Source organism: Aotus nancymaae, unplaced genomic scaffold, assembly GCF_030222135.1.
Source record: "Aotus nancymaae isolate 86718 unplaced genomic scaffold, 86718_ANA_hifiasm-v0.15.2.pri h1tg000081l, whole genome shotgun sequence".
NCBI classification, from domain to species: Eukaryota; Metazoa; Chordata; class Mammalia; order Primates; family Aotidae; genus Aotus; species Aotus nancymaae.
In genome coordinates this window covers 4,533,875-4,553,605 of record NW_026988496.1, presented here as the reverse complement: position 1 = coordinate 4,553,605, position 19,731 = coordinate 4,533,875, and the positions used below count along the sequence as shown (strand labels likewise).

Genomic DNA, 19,731 nt, shown 5'->3' with positions numbered 1-19,731 from the left:
TACATACTCCAGAAATTGAATGCTATACAGGAAGTTCTTAGAGAACCATCAATGTTCTTGCTTTCCATGGTATGTCTTATTAAGATTTTTCAATCTCTTTACTTGATATCCTTTTGGGTGGCTGGGGGTTGTTCAATCAATCCTCCCACCTCAGCCTCCTGAGTAGCTGGGATTACAGGTATGCATCACTGAGCACAGCTTTACTTGATAGTCATGATATATTCTTGCTATATTCTAACTATAAGCTTGGTATATTCATGATATATTATATCAGAATTATTATGTTATGTCTGAAGATTTTTTTCTTTATAAAGGTTGTGTTCATCAATTTTTATAAATTAAATTTAATATTCACTCTTCTTTGAAAATAGGGTTATGATAATTATAGATTTCTTATAAAATCTTTTTTGGATTGATATTTCTTATTTTTTATATGCCACATAAACTCTCTATACTTTTCAGTTGCATTATTATTCTTGTAATAAAATATCATCAAGTCTTCCACTTTTGAAAATGATCAGTAATAAGTTAGCCACTGCCATTTTAAATCTTTTCTCTTCTATACATAAGTTTTTATGTTTTAATCTGATGCTTCCCTGAAAGTATCTAGAATCAGCTCCTAGGCTCAAGTGATCCACCCACATCGGCCTTCCAAAGTGCTGAGATTACAGGCATGAGGCATGGTACCCAACGCGATTATCACCTTCTCCTACGACTTTGAGTCATGGAGAACTAAAACCTGACTGCCCAGATCCCAACAGAGACTTCTGATTACCTTGTATTGTTTCTTTTCTTCAAGATCTGAGAAGAAGCTCTATCAATTCAAGCCCAACAACTTGATATAAACCTCCGAGGGCTTATCACCACAGCAGAACTTGTATTGGGCTAGAATGTTCCCCAGAAAAGCTATTGCCTGCACTAAGAAAGTCTGGCAAAATATTTGGTTCATGTGTGCCCCATATGAAAGATAATCAATATGGTGAACAATGTCACCAAACGCACTGACATATGTGCTTAAGAGCTTCAAGATGTATAACCAAAAGGTTTTTCCCCACCAAGCTCATGAAAATCACTGAACCTTTAAAATTCAACTCCTGGCTCTTTACTTAAACACAATATTTTATATTAGTACTTATTTTTTTCATTTTAGCCATTCTTCTTTTAAGATACCTGACCTCTAGGACTCTAAAACAACTGACATTTGCCACCACTTCTCAAAGGATACTTCAACTGGTTTTGTAGAAAAAAATACCAAGAAAAGCCCTCAAGAGACTATTTCTTAGGCCCTTCTTTATTCCAACCAAGAGGTTTATGATCTGCTGTGAGTTGTTTAGCAATGAATAATATTCACATTGAAGAAAAATCAGGATTGGGGGACTAACAATGTTGAACCCTCGTCTCTCAGAAAGCAGTAACGGGTGGCTGATGGAACTTTCTATCTACAAGTCTGACCTTAAATCGATCTTCTTGGTTCACAAAGATGTTTCTTCAAATATTTTAGAATAACTGGAGTGGAAATGTGATTCACAGTCTGACATTTAGAACACTGTTTTTTCCCCCCTGACATAAACAAACAACCCACTACAACCCAATGGGTGACATTTTCTGGAAAAGAGGTAGCAAGGTAGATACACAGAAGAAAAGAACTATGCTATCGGGGTTCTCCTGATGGATGCTGTGCTCTGGTGATAACAAGACTGAAATCTGAGGTTAAAATATGAGGCTCTGTGAAGAACCTCACCAAATAATCCCCAGGTGCCTAGGCTGCAAACTTTAAGGAGGTATATTCACTCTCAAGTGCCAGCCTGTACTTGCACGACCCTGAGAGTAAGTGCCTCCTTAAATCTGAGCCCTAGCCACCTGCCTTGGCTCACCTTAACCCTGGAACTGACTCAGATATCATCTCTCTGAGAAGGCTTCCTTGTTTATTCTCCCCATCATCCTGTCCCTCAATACATACACACGCCAATCTGAATGAGGGGCTACCATGTGCTTACCTCTACCATAGTTCTTACCGCATTGTGTTGCCATTGTCTATTTACTCATCTGCCTCCTTTAATAGACTATGAGCTCCTTGAGGGCAGGAAGATGTATTCTACATCTCTGAATCCCTTGTTTATGTCATTTAGTGGACACTCTCTACCTATTCACTATAGAACAAAAATACATATAAGGGATCCTGAGAAAAGAGTAAGCTGGCTGGGCACAGTGGTTCACGCCTGTAATCCCAGCACTTTGGTAAGCCAGGGCAGGTGGATCACCTGAGGTCAGGAGTTCAAGAGCAGCTGGGCCAACATGGTGAAACTCCAACTCTAATGAAAATACAAAAATTAGGCGTGTGTGGTGACACATGCCTGTAATCCCTGCTACTCAGGAGACTGAGGCAGAAGAATATCTTGAACCCGGGAGGCAAAGGTTGCAGTGAGTTGAGATCACGCTACTGCACTCCAACCTGTGCAACAAGACTGAGACTCCACCTCAAAAAAAAAAAAAAGTGGCCAGGTATGTTGGCTTATGCCTGTAATCCCAGCACTCTGGGAGGCCGAGGCAGATGGATCACAAGGTCAGGAGTTCAAGACCAGCCTGGCCAACATAGTGAAACTCTGTCTCTACTAAAAATAAAAATAGAAATAAATTTAAAAAGCAGATTCTCTTAATGCTATGTGGAAAACAAGCCTCCTTCTAGCTCCTGGTACTGTGGTGACATTGCAAGTGATTTGCCTATGCTAAAACATATATGACTGGAAACTCTGTGAGGACAAGTTTTACAGCAGATGCTCAATAAAATGTTACTGAATGAATCAATTGGGCCTTAGGAGAATCAGGTTCTAATAGTAAAATGTGGTACTGTGTAGCTGTGTAGGACCTTCAACAATCACATCCCCATCTCTGGATCTCAGTTTCCCCATTCTTTTGAATTGACGGGTAAACTTGCTACTATTCTCTCTCTCTTTCTCTCATCAGTTTATATAAAGTGCTTAGAAGGACACCTGCTATTTAGTAGCACTCTAAAAGTGTCTGCTTCTCTTATTTAATCTAGAAATCTCATTTTTCAAGCAAAGTCTTACATGAAAGCCCAATATAAACCACTGCTTCATTTGATCATGAAAGACGGGAGACACTAAGGCTCCAAGGAGCACAGTTTGGGAAAGCCTGAGATCTGTCCTGGGGTTCCAAAATGCTCACTGATATTATAAAGACTATGTAAAAATCAAGACCCTGGGCTCCACTATAGAGATTCTGATTCTTTGGATATAAGGTAGGTCCTGTGACTCGAGATAAACAAGATCCTCAGAAGACTTGGATATGAAGTTATATGAGAAATAATGAACTAAATACATTTAAGGTCCTTGCCAACACGGACATTTCACAATCCTACATTTTCCTTTGGTTAATTTGGGAAATATAATTTCAAACCATCACTGTTTTCCACAAATTACCTTCTACCATGTTCCTAGTCGAATCAATAAGAATGAATTATTGAGCACCAACTATATGCCAGACACTGAGCTAAATCATTTACAGACACCCTCTGATATATGTATTATCTGACTTGCTCCTCATGACCTTGTGAGATGGATTATACTCCCCCGCTAAACCGATGAGGAAAAACAGATGCTCAACAAGCTCAATTAATGTTGCCAAGATCCCATAGCTAACAAATAAAATTCAAATCTAAGCAGACACAAGACTTCTTAAACACCTGGGATTTCTTTTGGTGACTGAGACATAGAGATAAAGACAAGGCAATGCCAATTGAAGGCATAGATGTCTAACTCTGCGGTGAAAAAAGTCACGGTCAGATCAATGACACATGGCCTCCCACTTGTCCCTGTTAGACACAAACTATTCAGGGTAGGTCCTAGAGCTGATCATCAAGGGGAGGAACTCTTCAGAATCCTCAGGCTTTCTCCATGAGCTCTAGGAAGCACTGTCATTTCTGCTAAATAATGAGTACCTACAATGGGGTCAATGCTACTGAGTGACCTTTGGAGCCAATAATGAAAATTTTATTATGGGAAGGCCCTCTGTACATATAATGTGAAATCCAAAAGGGTATCACAATTTCATCCAAAGTGTGCTTTTAGCAATTTTTCCAGTGAAATAAAAGGTATTGACTCAGGGCTAGCAGTATTGGCAATAGGAGGGCATGGCACACTCTGCGTTCTCAGCTTCCAAAGCAACTACTCTTTCCCAACAATAGCCTCCCAGTAGGGTCCCCAAGATATTTTCTCAAAGCTTCCAAAGAGCCTCAGCATCAGCTGCTAGAGCACTGGCTCTTCCTCTCACTATTACCACAATCGCCAGCTTTCAAAATGAGATTCAACAAGGACAATGACCATGACAGGGCAACGAATTTTCAAAACCTCTCTTCAGTCCTCAATAATAAAAGTCAGTTCATTAAGTCAGCATCCCTACAAGCAGTGGTCAAATGATAAGTAGGAGGCAAATGATCAGTGAGTTAAAGAGTTATTGTAAGTCATACATTAAGAAGCAAAAAGGCTGGGCATGGTAGCTCATGCCTGTAATCCCAGCACTTTGGGAGGCCGAGGTGGGTGGATTACTTGAGGTCAGGTATTCGAGACCAGCCTGGCCAACAGAGTGAAACCCTGTCTCTACTAAAAATACAAAATTAGCCAGGCATGGTGGCGGGTGCCTGTAATCCCAGCTACTCGGGAAGCTAGGGGAGGAGAATAGCTTGAACCTGGGAGACAGAGATTGCAGTGAGCCCGCTGATCTCCAGCCTGGGCAACAGCGGGAAACACCATCTCAAAAAAACAAAAAGCAAGAGACCAGGTGTGGTGGCTGATGCCTGTAATCACAGAACTTTGGGAGACCAAGGTGGTGGGAGGATAACTTGAGCCCAGGAGTTCAAGACCAGCCTCGGTAAACAAAGCAAGACCCTGTCTTTCTTTCTTTCCTTTTTTTTCCTTAAGCAGCAAAGATGTCATAGACAGCAGCTCTCATGGAGCCCCACAGACCCCCACATGAACCTGACAGCACCAAGGAGTCATTTTTCTTTTGCTTATAAGTCATTATGCTCAGGCTCACACACCCTTTTTCCTGCATAGCACTCATTGACATTTGTGGTGAGGTTCATGGGTTTAAGAGAATTAAGGCTCAAAGTTCACCATAAAGGAAGACATGAGAAAAGTCTCAGATCTGTTGGTGGCTTTGGTATAAATGGATACCTGTTCAAAATCAGACCCTTGTACCAGAAAAAGGAGCCATTTATGTAATTTCATGTACCATGTATCTCCCAGTCTTCCAACTGACAGGCAAGTAGTAGTTATTTTTAAAAAGAAGTATAAAAAATATATTAATAATAACAAAATTTCAACATTAATAATAATGTTGAAATACCTAGTATTCATTTAGACACTGTACCCACTTGGCATTATCTCACTCCCATTTTACAAGATGAGAAAAATTAACACTTAGAGAGGTGAAGTCACTTGCGATTAAGATGTAGAGGTAGAGTTGAAATTTGCGTTACTTGATTCCAGAGCCCATAATGTTAACTTCTAAATAAAGTCACGCACTTAGACCCAGATAGATGTACTGAAGTAAAATAAAAGGGAGTGAATAAGAAAGTAATAAAAATACAAATACAAATATCTGACTCACTAGTTACACAGTCACATTTAACCAAAACACTCACCAATCTAAATCTAAAAAGATTCATTGCAATATTATTTAAAATAGCAAAAAAATGGAAATAAGCTATATTTCCAAGAATAGCAAAATAGTAAATAAAGTATTGCTCTTGTAGTAATAAAAGTTGAATGTATCCATTATTCATTCATTTACAAAATTTCATTGAACATCTACTATATGCCAGGCACTCCTTTACGTGCTAGGAAAACAGCAGTGAACAAAACAAGCCCATACCCACCACCCATAAAACTTGTGAAGAATTTTAAATGACATGGAAAAATGCTTATAATGTTAGGCTAGAAAGCAAATAGTATATATTCAGTATGAACTACACCACATACAAAGAAAACAGACACATGTAGAGAAAAAGACATAAAGGATAATACAAAGCATGTCCAATATGCTACTTCTGTGCAGAAATATCTTCCTATCATAAGTAACTTATATTTTAATATATTATTCAAATTGACTACAATAGGCATTTATTAATAATAATACATTTTCATATTTTAGTTCCAGGGCTAATAAATACAACTGTGTTACTAACTTGTTCCAGTAACAATACAGCGTTCATAATAGCTCTTTAGTTCAGTGTTCTCATCTAGCAAATGCTCTATACTAGCCCTTTAACTCAGGAATCAGCAAACTTTTTCTTAAACAGCCAGAAGATAACTATTTTAGGCTTTGAGGACAATCCAGTGGCAGTTACTAACTACTCAGTGCTACTCTTGTGCCACAAAAACAACCATAGAAAATGCTCAAATGAGTATGGATATGTTCCAATAAAACTTTATTTACAAAAGCAAGTAGTAAGCTGAAATGGATTTGGGGTTTGTTAACCTCTACTCTTTAACTTCATAACAACTAATACAAACACAAACTTCTTTTGACTTCTACTATTCAACCTCCTCTTTTTAACATCTTTGATAGATATTAACCCCATTTTATAGAGGACAAGACTGAGACTCAGAGATAGAAATACCTTGTCCAAGATTATACAACTAGTAGAGTGAGTTGTTAAATCCAGTTCCCAAGAGAGATTTCTAGGGAAATTTGTTCCTTAGAAGAATCTAACTCCAACCATTTTGAAAAATAAACAAAAAAAATCCCTTTTAATGTATCATTTAGGAAAATAACTATGCTTTAAAGAAAAGGTTACTTGCTGACTGCCTGAGTAAAAAACCTCAGTAGAAGTTTAAGGGTATATTTTGATTGTTGTTGTTTGAGGGGGAAACAGGACTGGCAGGGAAAGTTTCCTTATCCTTCCTAAGAAACCTCCCAGGGCCTTGGCATTAGACCACAGTGGATGAAGATGTCCAAGTACTCTGTATCCACAAATCAAAAAGACTACATGGTCTCAGAGCTGCCTCAAGAGGTATGTGACCACACATAGCTGAAGACTTACCAATGTTAATTTCATCATCAGTCAGAGTGTCTCCAATGAAATCAAACTGAAATGACTGCAGCGTCTGGGAAAATTTCTGAACAGCTGAGGAATAATCTGCAAAGGAAGGGTAACAAGAGAAATGGTCAACAACACTATGCTTTGATCTATTCCCCATCTCTGTAAGAACAGATAAAAGAAAACCAAAGGTAAGTGCTCTGAGCAGGTTGCAACTTGCATTTAAATGAAATAAAACAAAAGATTAGACATGCAGTAGAAGAAAGTTTGAGCAACTAAAATCACGAGAAGAAAGGATGGGACAGCTTAGTAAAGTCCTTAAAAGTTATGGGACACGTTTTTATCCTCAACACTTCTCCTCTCTGACCTGTTCTACTCAAAGCATGGAAGACATGAAACCACTTAGTTACACCCTCAAGAGGGTCTCCTTACGCATTTCCTAAACCCCTATTTTAAGGGCAATACACTAGTTGTTTTCCATTTTATACATGTGGATTTCAAAGTCCCAGAACTGGGTGGCAAAACTGGAAATAGAAGCTAGGTGGCCGTGTGCTTCTCCAGAGCCCTATCCATGACAATACAGGTACCAGCTGGACATTTTATATGTTAACCAGATGACAGCCTGGGTTAAGATGCTATCTGGAAGATGAAGAGACTTAACTTGTTCACAGAGTATTTGTCAAGAGACCTAATCTAAGGAAGCAATGAATGAAAACAATCAGGGTGAAATGGCCAGACAAAAGCTTTTATTTTTGGTCAATGATTTTGAATTTTAGAATATATTTTAGTATACAAGTTCGTATAAAATTAAATCATGTTTAGCTATACTTTTGAGAAGTTATCTTTATTGAGATTTTTTTTAATGTTCCCGATAAGAGGTCCAACCCAACTTTTGACCCTTGTTACACTCCAAGAGTGGTTCTAAGGCCAACAGCATCATCATCACCTGGGAGGTGGAAGGAAATGCACATTGCCCAGCCCTACCCTGGACTTAATCAATCAGAAATTACATGTTTATACAAGCCCCAGGGTATTCATATACTCTTTAACTTTGAGGTGCACTGCTCTTACCAACTAAGCTAACCTGTTAGACTATATTCTAGGAAAGCTTAAGCTTGTTGGTTATTTTTGGTTCCCTTTTCCAATTTCTTCTTTCTCTCCTTAGTTTCATCACCCTCCTCATCCTGCGATTTCAAACCTATCATATGCATGCACTTACTGAGCCTGAGTGTTTGCTCTCAGACCAAGGAAAATGGAGACAAGGCAAGCAACCGCCCTTAATCCTTTTAATGAAAAGCCGTCACAGTTAAGCAAAGACACAATAAAACAAGCTCAAGCGCTTGGCTAAAACAAATTATATGCCAAGAATTTTTTAGCATTTTGTCTTTGTCTCATTTTCAGAAATACTTGTTTTCAGAATTTTAAGTCTTAACTATTTGAACAAATCACTGAAAATAGTAATAATAACAATAATAACGACACTTTTACACAGACCAGGTTACCATGGCTTCTCACAATGTTGACAATCTAGAACCACATTTTCCACTACAAATCTAAGCCACATGAATGTGACAAGTGCATGCACACCCTTCAAATCCTTTCACAGTACATCAGCAATGAGAACACAAAACTGGCTCCATGTCTGGAAAACACTTGCTTTTCTCTGCTCTCCTTGGCTAGTAGTAAAACAGGGCAGGCCCAGAATTCCCCATCTGCTCTCTGTTATGCTAGGGAAATTAAATAAAAACATTTATTGTGTTGCTCTTCTACACATACTAGTATTTCCTAAATGTTATTTGAGCCAAGAGATGAACAGTTATTAATTACTCCTCTTCTTAAAATTATCTCAAAATTTCAAAAACCACAAATACTACAATCTTTAACATTTGTAGTATTTTGAAAAAAAGATAAGGAAGAAGTTGCAACTAGTCTCCCTTTTCATTATTTCTACCTATCTCTTCTTTCCTCCAGACTCTGGGTCTTTAAAACACTGTATCTACAACAGGCCTTGAACTTCTATGAAGAACTTTCCACAAACATTTCTATTTACTGCTCCCAACTACCTAAAAGTAGGAAATACTGTCCTCACCTTACAATCAAATGAACAAAAAAGTGAAACAATGCACACAAATTCCATTCAAAAATATAAACAACCAGCCGGGTGTGGTGGCTTACGCCTGTAATCCCAGCACTTTGGGAGGCTGAGGCAGGCAGATCACCTGAGGTTGGAAGTTCGAGACCAGCCTGGCCAACTTAGTGAAACCCCAACTCTACTAGAAAATACAAAAATTAGCTGGGTGTGGTCTTGGGCACCTGTAGTCCCAGCTACTCAGGAGGCTGAGTCAGGAGAATCACTTGAACCCAGGAGGCGGAGGTTGCAGTGAGCTGAGATCATGCCACTGCACTCCAGCATGGGTGCCAGAGCAAGACTCCATCTCAAAAAAAAAACAAAAACTGAACAAGCATAAATTCATAGCTCTTCTTGAAACAAGCTTCCATATAGTTGCCCCCTGTGCTGAGAAAAGTCCTGGAAAAGATTCATGTATTTTAGATAAATAAGTTAAGTGGATGACTTCTAGACTACAAAGAATCCATAGATAACCTAGAAATGCTTGTCGTGTGTGACACATTTAATTCCTCATCATCTTAAAATATTCACTATATCACTCCAAACAATGTGAACTCATAATTTTATCTTCCCCATCCCTGTCCACCCTGCCACTATGTCAATTTTTTCGGTCCAGCTTTTAGGGTTCTCTCTCTATCATCTTACTTATGTATGTGTCTTTCACAATGTCTTTACTTCATCTTTCCCTTACTCATTATAGAATGTAGTCGGATAGTGCTATTTAGGCACTTTGAACTTTAAGGGAATGAGGTAGAATATGAACAAGGTTAATTAATTAATTGGTATAGTGTAGACACCTGTTTTTCAACTCAATATTTATTTAGAGTTCCATAAAAACAGAATCATACAAAATAGACTTTGTATCAGAATCATTTAGGTTTGCACAATGCTTTTAAAATTCATCCATGTTATCACTTGTATCAGTAATTTATTCCTTTTGTTCCTAAGTAACACTCCATTATGTAAATATAGCACAATGTATTTATTCATCATTTGTTCATGGACATTAGTGTTTATTCCAGTTTTTCACCATTGTGAATAAAGTTTCAATGAAAATTCATGCAAAAGCCTCTTCAGGATATATGTTTTCATTTCTCCAATGCATGGGTTACATGGTAAATTGATAAGTATACATAACCCAAGTGCCACATTTAGCTAAAAAGAAATCAAGAGCCAGGCATGGTGGCTCATGCCTGTAATCCCAGCACTTTGGGAGACCAAGGAGGGCAGATCACTTGAGGTCAGGAGTTTGAGACCAGCCTGGCCAACATGGTGAAACCCTGTCTCTACTAAAAATATAAAAATTAGCCAAGTGTGGTGTCATGCACCTGTAGCCCCAGCTACTTGGGAGGCTGAAGCAGGAGAATTGCTTGAATCCGGGAGGCAGAGTTTGCAGAGAGCCAAGATCCTGCCACTGCACTCTAGCCTGGGCAACAGAGAGAGACTCCAAAAAAAGAAAGAAAGAAAGAAAGAAAAGAGAGAGAGAGAATCAAAAAAGCAGCAATCACAGGCAGGTTGCAGTGGCTCATGCCTTTAATCTCAGAGCTTTGGGAGGTCAAGGCAGGAGGATTGCTTGAGGTCAGGAGTTCGCAATCAGCCTGGGCAATATAGTAAGACCCTGTCTCCACACACACAAAAATTCTTTAAATTAGCCATGCGTGGTGGTGCAAACCTGTAGTCCTAGCCACTTGAGAGGCTGAGGCGAGAGGATTGATTGAGCCCTGGAGTTCAAGGCTACAGTGAGTTATGATCATGCTATTGTACTCCTGCCTGGGTGACAGTGAGACCCTGTAACTTAAAAAAATAAAAATTAAGAAAAGAAAGCAATCACATTTGCAATAGCTACAAAAAAATGCCTAGGAATAAATTTAACCAAGGAAGTAAAACATCTACACATGGAAAACTATAAAACACTGATGGAGGAAAGTGAATAGGATGCACAAAAATAAGGAAAAGACATCCCATGTTCACGAATTTTAAAAATTAATATTGTTAAAATGAACATACTACCCAAAACAATCTATACTTTAGGGCAATCCCTAGCAAAATGCAAAGGGCATTCTTCACAGAAATATAAAAACAAACACTACAATTTATCTGGAATCACAAAAGACCCCAAAATCAGTATGTCAAAGAGATATCAGCATCATTTTTATTGCAGCACCTACTCACAATGCCAAAATATGGAATCAACCTAAGGTCCATCAGTATATAAATGAATAAAGAAAATGGGCTGGGCACAGTGGCTCACCCCTGTAATCCCTGTACTTTGGGAGGCCAAGGTGGGTGGATCACTTGACATCAGGAGTTTGAGACCAGCCTGACCAATATGGTAAAACCCCATCTCTACTAAAAAAAAATACAAAATTAGCTGGGCGTGGTGGTGCACGCCTGTAATCCCAACTACTTGGGAGGCTGAGGCAGGAGAATCACTTGAACCCAGGAGGCGGAGGTTGCAGTGAGCTGAGATCATGCCACTGCATTCCAGCCTGGGCGACAAGAGGGAAACTTCATCTCAAAAAAATGAAAGAAAGAAAGAAAAAAATGTAATATATATACACAGTGAAATACTATTCAGCAATTAAAAAGCATGAATCCCGGCATTCATGGCAACATAGATAAGCCTTGAAGACATTATGTTAACTAAAATAAGCCAGGGACAAAAAAGATAAATACCACATGCTCTTTCTCATATGTGGGAGCTAAAAAAACTGATCTCATAGAAGTAGAGAATAGAGTAGTGGTTACTCGAGGCTTGGAAGGGTAGGGAGGAGCAGGGGATAAACAGCAGTTGGTTAGGCCTGTCTCAAAGAAACAAAGAACAGTTGGTTAATGTATACAAAATTATGGCTAGATAAAAGAAAAAGTTCCACTTTATATTGCAATGCAGCGTGACTATAGTTAACAATATTTTATTGTCTATATTCAAATCGACAGAAAACAGGATTTTGAATGTTACCCAAAGAAATGATAAATATCTTAGGTCATGCTAATTACTCTGATTTGATCATTATACCCATTATATACATGTATTGAAATATCACATTGTATCCCATAAATATGTATAAATATGTATCAACTAAAAATGATTTTAACTATCTTTTATAAAATAAACGGCCATTTGTTTTCAAACATAATTATACCATTTTACATTCTATAGGAGAATTTCAGTTAATCCACACGCTTGGCAACACTTGGCTATTTATTTATTTATTTATTTATCTATTTTCATTTTAGTCCTTCTAATGAGTGTGTAATAGTATCTCACTAGTTTTAATTTGTATTTTCCTGATGACTAACAGTATGAATGTCTTATGTATTTATTGACCATCTGCAGTATCTTTTTTTCAAGAAGGGTCTGTTCAAATCTCTTGCCCTTTTTATAATTGAGTTGTCTTATTATTAAACTACAAGATTTCTTTATGTATTCTGGAAACAAGTCTTTTGCCAGATAAATGTATTGTAAATATTCTTTCACAAAAGGCTTAACAATCTGAATACTGTTTATTTAATTTTAAAAAGACTGAATCTCTATAAGAACAGTGACCTTTGTGGAATATTAAGGTATCCTAATAAAAGCACCATCTCCATCTCTGCAGTAACATTGAAAACCAAGTCACACAGCTACAATAGCTGTGAGAATCAACAGCTTAGCAGCCACTGGAAAAGACAGAATGCGGTTGAAGCCTCACAAGGCCCTACCCCCAGAAAATTGCCACTCTGTATCCAGTTTAACATGTCCTGTAAGCTCTATACTCAAAATTTGTCTTAGTTTGTACTGACTTAAAATTCATTCTGTGAAAACAACACTGCTACTGGGGCATCTGCATCTGAAATCGTGTAAGATTATGGTGGCCTGAAGCAGTGTGACAAGCTAAAATTAACAAGAAGCTGACCAAAACACTTGGTTAAAAAAATAACAATAATAATTAATTAAATAAAATTGTAGAACAGGCCAAGCTTGGTGGCTCATTTCTATAATTCCAGCACTTTGGGAGGCTGAGGCTGGAGGATGGCTTGAGCCCAAGAGTTCAAGACCAGCCTGAGCAACATAGCGAGACCCCATATTTAAAAAAAATAAAGATAAAAAATAGGCAGGTGAGGTAGTGTATGCCTGTGGTCGATGCTACTCAGGAGGCTGAGGTGGCAAGATTGCTTGAGCCCAAGAGGTTGAGGCTGCAGTGAGCAGTGATCACACTACTGCACTGCAGTCTGGGTGACAGAGAGAGACCCCATCTCAAAATAATAATCAGAATAATTGTTAATGGACAATGGCATGCCCATAGGGGGCTTTAAAAAGTTGAAACATAAAATATAGAAAGACATGGGTCATAAAAAGGGATATGTACATGTTCCAAGCTATGCCTGGGCCCATGAAGGGCTTAAGAAGTTCCTACTCACTTCCCGCTTAGCCTAAGTAGGAAGAGAAAGATAAGGCATGATGGTCATCTGCCTAGGTGAACGTTGTTAAAAGCATATCCCAATACACACAATGACCAGCAGCAAAAGCTGGAAGACTTATTGGTTTAGAGTATTTAAATTAAATCATCATTCAGTCATTAGCTGCCCACTAAGCAAACCTACCGGAAGCTTCAGTGGCTTCTAACAACAAAAAATACACACTTTATAAAATTAGTCCAAAAGATCAATAAACAAGCAAACAATAACAACCACCCTGGGGAAGGGAAAAAAAATCTAATTTCTAGAGTTGCCACATCATTTTATATGTTCATTTTTCCACAAAAAATTATGAGGCACACTAAGACACAGGAGACAATAGCCCATGCGCAAGGAGACACTATGTCTAAAGAACTAAGGAAAGACTGAGAACAATGTCTCACCAAAGAGAAAGTACCAATAAAGTAATGAAAATAATTTTAAAAGAACCAATTAAAACATATAGGTGGTAAAAGAGCTGCTGAATAAATTCTTCCACTGTTCAGTTCCCAGATGGATAGTTCTCAGTCACATTTCATAAAGCTCTTCAGAAGCTCCAGCATGATTAAACCAGTTGTCTGAGCAATGGTCAACTAAATAATGCATCCAAATATTGGCTTTTCCTCCTTTCCCATTTCACTCCTTTTCCACTCCCTGCATTGATCATTTTCTTTGTCCCTCACTCTTGCTTCCACTTAAACTACCTCTGCTCCCAAGCCTCTGCGTCAAGCTTTCTCTGCTTTTAGGGGGAAGCCAGGTAAAGATCATGAGCTCCTCATTACTGGAGCTGACTACTACTCATTACTGGAGCAAATGTTAGAAAAAAATTCTAGGTATTAGATTATAAGAATTCTAAATAAGAATTTTTTTTTTTTCCCTGATGCAGAGCAGATGCGGCAGAGGAAGCTTTGGTGTATAAATTAGCATGTGCTTATTTAGAAGGACCCAAGGATTTTGATAAGCCAGGGAAGAAATCTATAATACAGCATTAACCTGTACGTCCCTGCCAGCCAGAGATTATAAACTTGTACAGGCTCAGGCACAGCCCCCGGGGACTTTCAGAAACTCTTTTCTCTCTTTCCTTGCAAGCCAGCTCCTTGTCGTAGCAAAGCGGATTGGAAGTTGAGACGCCCGGCTTCAGGTCTCTCCTGATGGCACTTTGTGTGCATGTGAGTCAGTGAGTGGGTTGACTTTGGTCAAATGACTTCATCTCCCTACATCGCAGAGATGGAGATCATGAAGATAATTTCTGTTGGACTAAATTCACAAGTTTGTGTCAATATCAAACCAAGGAACTGGTCTGAAACACATTTTTAAGTCCCCAAAGTCCAAAAGGCAGGTGTTCTTTCCATATTTTTTTTAGCTTTTTCTGCTTTTTCACTCTTTTTGAATTCCTTAACCCGTATCTTTTTCTCTATTTTTTCCCAATGTTCTTCTAATCTTTATTTGTTATAGTTGCATGGATTTGTACACTATTTTCTTTTAAATGCTGAAAATCCCTTCTGACCCATGAGTTCTGTTGTGTTGTTTCTTTCATAAAACGGAGCAAAAGATTGCACAAAATTTACGCTCAATAAATTTGGTGGCACTTAGCAGGACCTTGCGACCTCGGCTGGAGGCATGAGCCTAGGGCATGAGGATAAAGACAGGCTGCTCGCCTGAGCTTGGTGGCCTCAGCAAGGCAACAGCGGTCAGTGATCTTCCCCAGACTTCACAGCTACGACGACGGCCATGTCTTAGCTCCATGAGGAAGCTCCTCATGAAATGTATACGAAGTAATTTGCCTTACTTCCTCTCATTCCTCCAATTTCCCCTTCAGACATTACTTGAATAACAACAATTTGCAACCTCTATGGGAACTTCTGTACAAAGAGGAAAGAGGCTAAAACTGTGGATTCCAAACCATGCCAAAGTAGGACAACCTAAACACGAGGTCGAAGAAGGAAAGCGGCTTGAACTTCCCTTGGGACACATAGTTTCATTTTGATTAAAGATTAAACAATACTCAGAATTATGCGAAGGCTTTATCTGGCTGAGTGTGGCGATTCAGCCTCGCTCTGAATGAACAGGCTGAGAAATCCTCCCTCTCCTGGCGTCCAGCATTTGAGGTTCCACAGAACAGTGATGCATAATGAGTCCACCAAACATCATATCATTTAACCTTCAAAAAGGACACGTCAGTACTCTCATTAATATGGCATTTGACCCAGAGAGAAACAGGCTGAGGGAGGATTAACCGTGTGCAGAAGGTCACCAAGCAGCAGTGGCAGAGCTGGAATTCGAACTAGGTTTTCTGGTTCGTTTTCATTTTCGTTGCAGTGAATTTATAAACTTTGGCTTTATGATTGTTGACGTAACACAGGAATAGTGGTCCAAAAGACTGGACAGAAATCAGTAACTAACTGGAATGGGAAGTTGGGAGATACAAAGAAGGGGAGCAAGAATGAAGGAGGAGAAAAATATGTGAGCTACTTCAGAGAAAAGAGAATCTTTTCTTACCCATACTCTCAAAATCTAAAATAATGTTCAGTATAAAGTAGGTCCTCAATGTTAGCTGAATGAATGTATGACTTTAAAAGAATAAATCCACTTTTTAATTTTTAAAGGTTGAAGCTATCTGAAAAATTAAATCTACTTTTTCCCCAAACTCATTTTCTTTTCTTGAAATAGGGTCTCACGGTGTCACCCAGGCTGGAGTGCAGTGGTGTGATAGCAGCTGTCTACAGCCTCAACCTCCTGGGCTCAAGTGATCCTCCTATCTCAGCCTCCCAAGTAGCTAGGACTACAAGCACACACCACTCCACTCAGCGAATTTCAAAATTTTTTGGAACAGACAGACTCTTGCTTTGTTTCCCAGGCTGGTCTTGAAGTCCTCGCTTCAAGTGATCCTCCCACTTTGGCCTCCCAAAGTGATGGGCTTACAGGCATGAGCCACCGCACCCAGCCCCCAAATCCACTTTAATATATAAGCAGTTTACTGCCATTTCGGTGGTCCCAGTAATATTAAACAAATACTGCAAAAATTTAGCACAGCTTACAGTTTCAATACTATAGTTGTATTACATTAGGAATTTATAGAGAGGGCCAGACATGGTGGCTCACATCTGTAATCCGAACACTTTGGGAAGCCAAGGCAGGCGGATCGCCTGAAGCTCAGGAGTTCAAGAGCAGCCTGGCCAACATTGTGAGACACTGTCTCTACAAAAAAAAAAAAAAAGAAAAAGAAAAAAGCCAGGCATGGTGGTGTGCACCTGTAGTCCCAGCTACTCAGGAAGCTGAGGCAGAAGAATTGCTTGAGCCCAGGAGGCAGAGGTTGCAGTGAAGTGCATGCATTGCACTTCAGCCTGGGTGACTGAGCCAGGCTGGGTGACAGAGCCAGACCTTATGTCAACAACAACAAAAAAAGAGCCCAGCACGGTGGCTCATGCCTGTAATCCCAGCACTTTGGGAGGCCGAGGCAGGAGGATCATGAGGTCAGGAGATCGAGACCATCCTGGCCAACCTGGTGAAACCCCATCTCTACTAAATACAAAAAAAAAAAAAAAAATTAGCCTGGCGTGGTGGTGTGCACCTGTAGTCCCAGCTGCTCGGGAGGCTGAGGCAGGGGAATCACTTGAACTCGGGAGGCAGAGATTGCAGTGAGCCAAGATCACACCACTGCACTCCAACCTGGGTGACAGCAAGACTCTATCTCAAAAAAAAAAAAAAAAAAAAAAGGAATTTATAGCGAATAGATATACCAAACTCCAAGTGAATTGTGCTAGTAATCCATTATGCCCTAAAAGCTGCATAAGGATAACCTATAAAAAATTGTTCTGAGATATTAGTGCCAAAGGTACAGATCAACCCAGGGAGTGAAAAAAGGATGTATCAAGAAAAGGAAATAATGAAGCCCAAGTCCTAATTAGTTTCCACTTATAGAGGAGACAAACTACAATGCAACATGTATAGAATAGGAAAACGTGTATAAAATGTTATCTACAAGTGCAGGTATATATATTTACCTGCATTGCGTATAACTCCATTTGCACCTAGTTTTTAATTGGCATGAAACTTAGGTAGTCGAGTTTCAATATGACTCAGAAGTTCATGGATGCAACTCTACTTTTAAAGTAGATTACACAGTGAAAATGCCGAAGGGATTCCCAGGCTTTGTGGTTTTGACTACTTTCAGTTTAAAATAAAAAATGTTTTCTTACACATACATCCCTTTATACTTATGAATTTTTAGTTTGAACGAATCATCACATTACCACCTGGTGAGGTTGTCTACCTTTCCAAGGCAAAATGAGGTAGTAGAAATATCACTAAGACTGATTTGTGTCTCTGGAACAAATCAGTTTTATGAGTTCGAGCAAGTTAATTTGCCTCCCTGGGCCTCAATTAATCAAACAAAACCAAAAAATGCTACTACTTACCAGTTACTGTGCCTTCCCTTTAGTTCCTACAGTTGTGAAAGAAACATAATATCATCTACCTCATTGGCTTGTGGGGGATTTAAAATAAGATGGCATGGTGAAGTTCTTTCACAAAACAGAAATGGGCCACGTGCAACAATGGTTCACGCCTGTAATCCCAGCACTTTGGGAGGCCAAGGCAAGCAGATCTCTTGAGTTCAGGAGTTCAAGACCAGCCTGGGAAACATGGCAAAACCCCATCTCTATCAAAAATACAAAAAAAAAAAAAAATCAGGCAGGTATGGTGGTGCATGCCTGTGGTCCTAGCTACTCGGGAGGCTGAGGCGGGAGGATCACTTGAGCTCGGGAGGCAGAGGTTGTAGTGAGCTGAGATCAGGCCATTGGACTTCCGCCTAAGTGAGAGAGTGAGACCCCATCTCAAACAAAAAAAAAAAGAAAGAAAGAAAAATCACTTTCTAAATGTAATTGGTTTTTTTTTATTTTAAAGTTGGGCTAACGTTACTATTAACTAGACTGATAGGAACTAATGAGGATATATTCAATTATCCTATAAAACTGAAATAAAACTAGAGTAGGACAGTGGTTCTTACATTTGTTTTTGGTTTTGTTTTGTTCTGTTTTTTGAGACAGGGTCTTGCTTGGCTGCCCAGGCTAGAGTGCAGTGCAGTGGCACAATCTCAGCTCACTGCAGCCTCAACCACCTGGGCTCAAGTGATCCTGCCACATCAGCCTCCCAAGTAGCTGGAACAACAGCTGTGTACCATCAGACCTGGCTATTTTTTTTTTTTCCTTATAGAGACGGGGTCCCACTATATTGAGCAGGCTGATCTTGAACTCCTGGGCTCAACCAATCTTCCTGTCTCGGCCTCCCAAAGTGTTGGGATTACAAGTGTGAGCCACTGCGCCCAGCCTGGATCTTGCATTTATATATATATGTATTTTATTGCACTTTAGGTTCTGAGGTACATATGAAGAACATGCCAGATTGTTGCATAGGTACATACATGGCAATGTGGTTTGCTGCCTCCATCACCCTGTAACCTATATCTGGCATTTCTCCCCATGTTATCCCTCCCCAACCTCCCTACCCCCCCACTGTCCCTCCCCTAGTCACCCCCAACAGACCCCAGTGTGTGATGCTCCCCTCCTTGTGTCCATGTGTTCTCATTGTTCAACACTCACCTATGAGTGAGAACATTCAGTGTTTAATTTTCTGTTATTGTGTCAGTTTGCTGAGAATGATGGTTTCCAGATTCATCCATGTCCCTACAGAGAACACGAACTCATCGTTTTTTATGGCTGCATAATATTCTATGGTGTATATGTGCCACAGATCTTGCATTTTTAAAGGATTATAGAACCCCTTGAAAATGTGATAAGAAATACATTCTTCCCAGAAAGATGTATGTAACACAAACTTCTGTACCATCTCTGCAGTCCCAGATACCCTGAGAAACCCAAGTTAAGAACCAATAAACAAGATAATCCTCAAGGTCTCTTCTGTTTAATACTCTTAAGTATATGTTTTTCCTTTTTAAAATGAGCAAATGAAGTAGCCACTCTATAAATCAGATTGATTTAACCAAAATATCCTCCTCCTAATCCAAATACATAAAAATACTGGGTAAAAAGGCAACAAACATGTATGTATTTTTAAAATACATAGTAGACTGGGAAAGCAAGAAAAA

General features: G+C 39.2%; 1 protein-coding gene across 1 annotated transcript in view; it reads right to left on the bottom strand.

Annotated features, from left to right (window-relative positions):
- The window catches only part of OPHN1 (oligophrenin 1), a 389,272-nt gene that overhangs the window by 239,675 nt on the left and 129,866 nt on the right, over nt 1-19,731 (bottom strand). Inside the window, exon 3 of the mRNA XM_012460837.3 lies at nt 7,064-7,159. Coding sequence (XP_012316260.1) covers nt 7,064-7,159 — 96 coding nt within the window. The remainder of the gene's footprint in view (nt 1-7,063; nt 7,160-19,731) is intronic.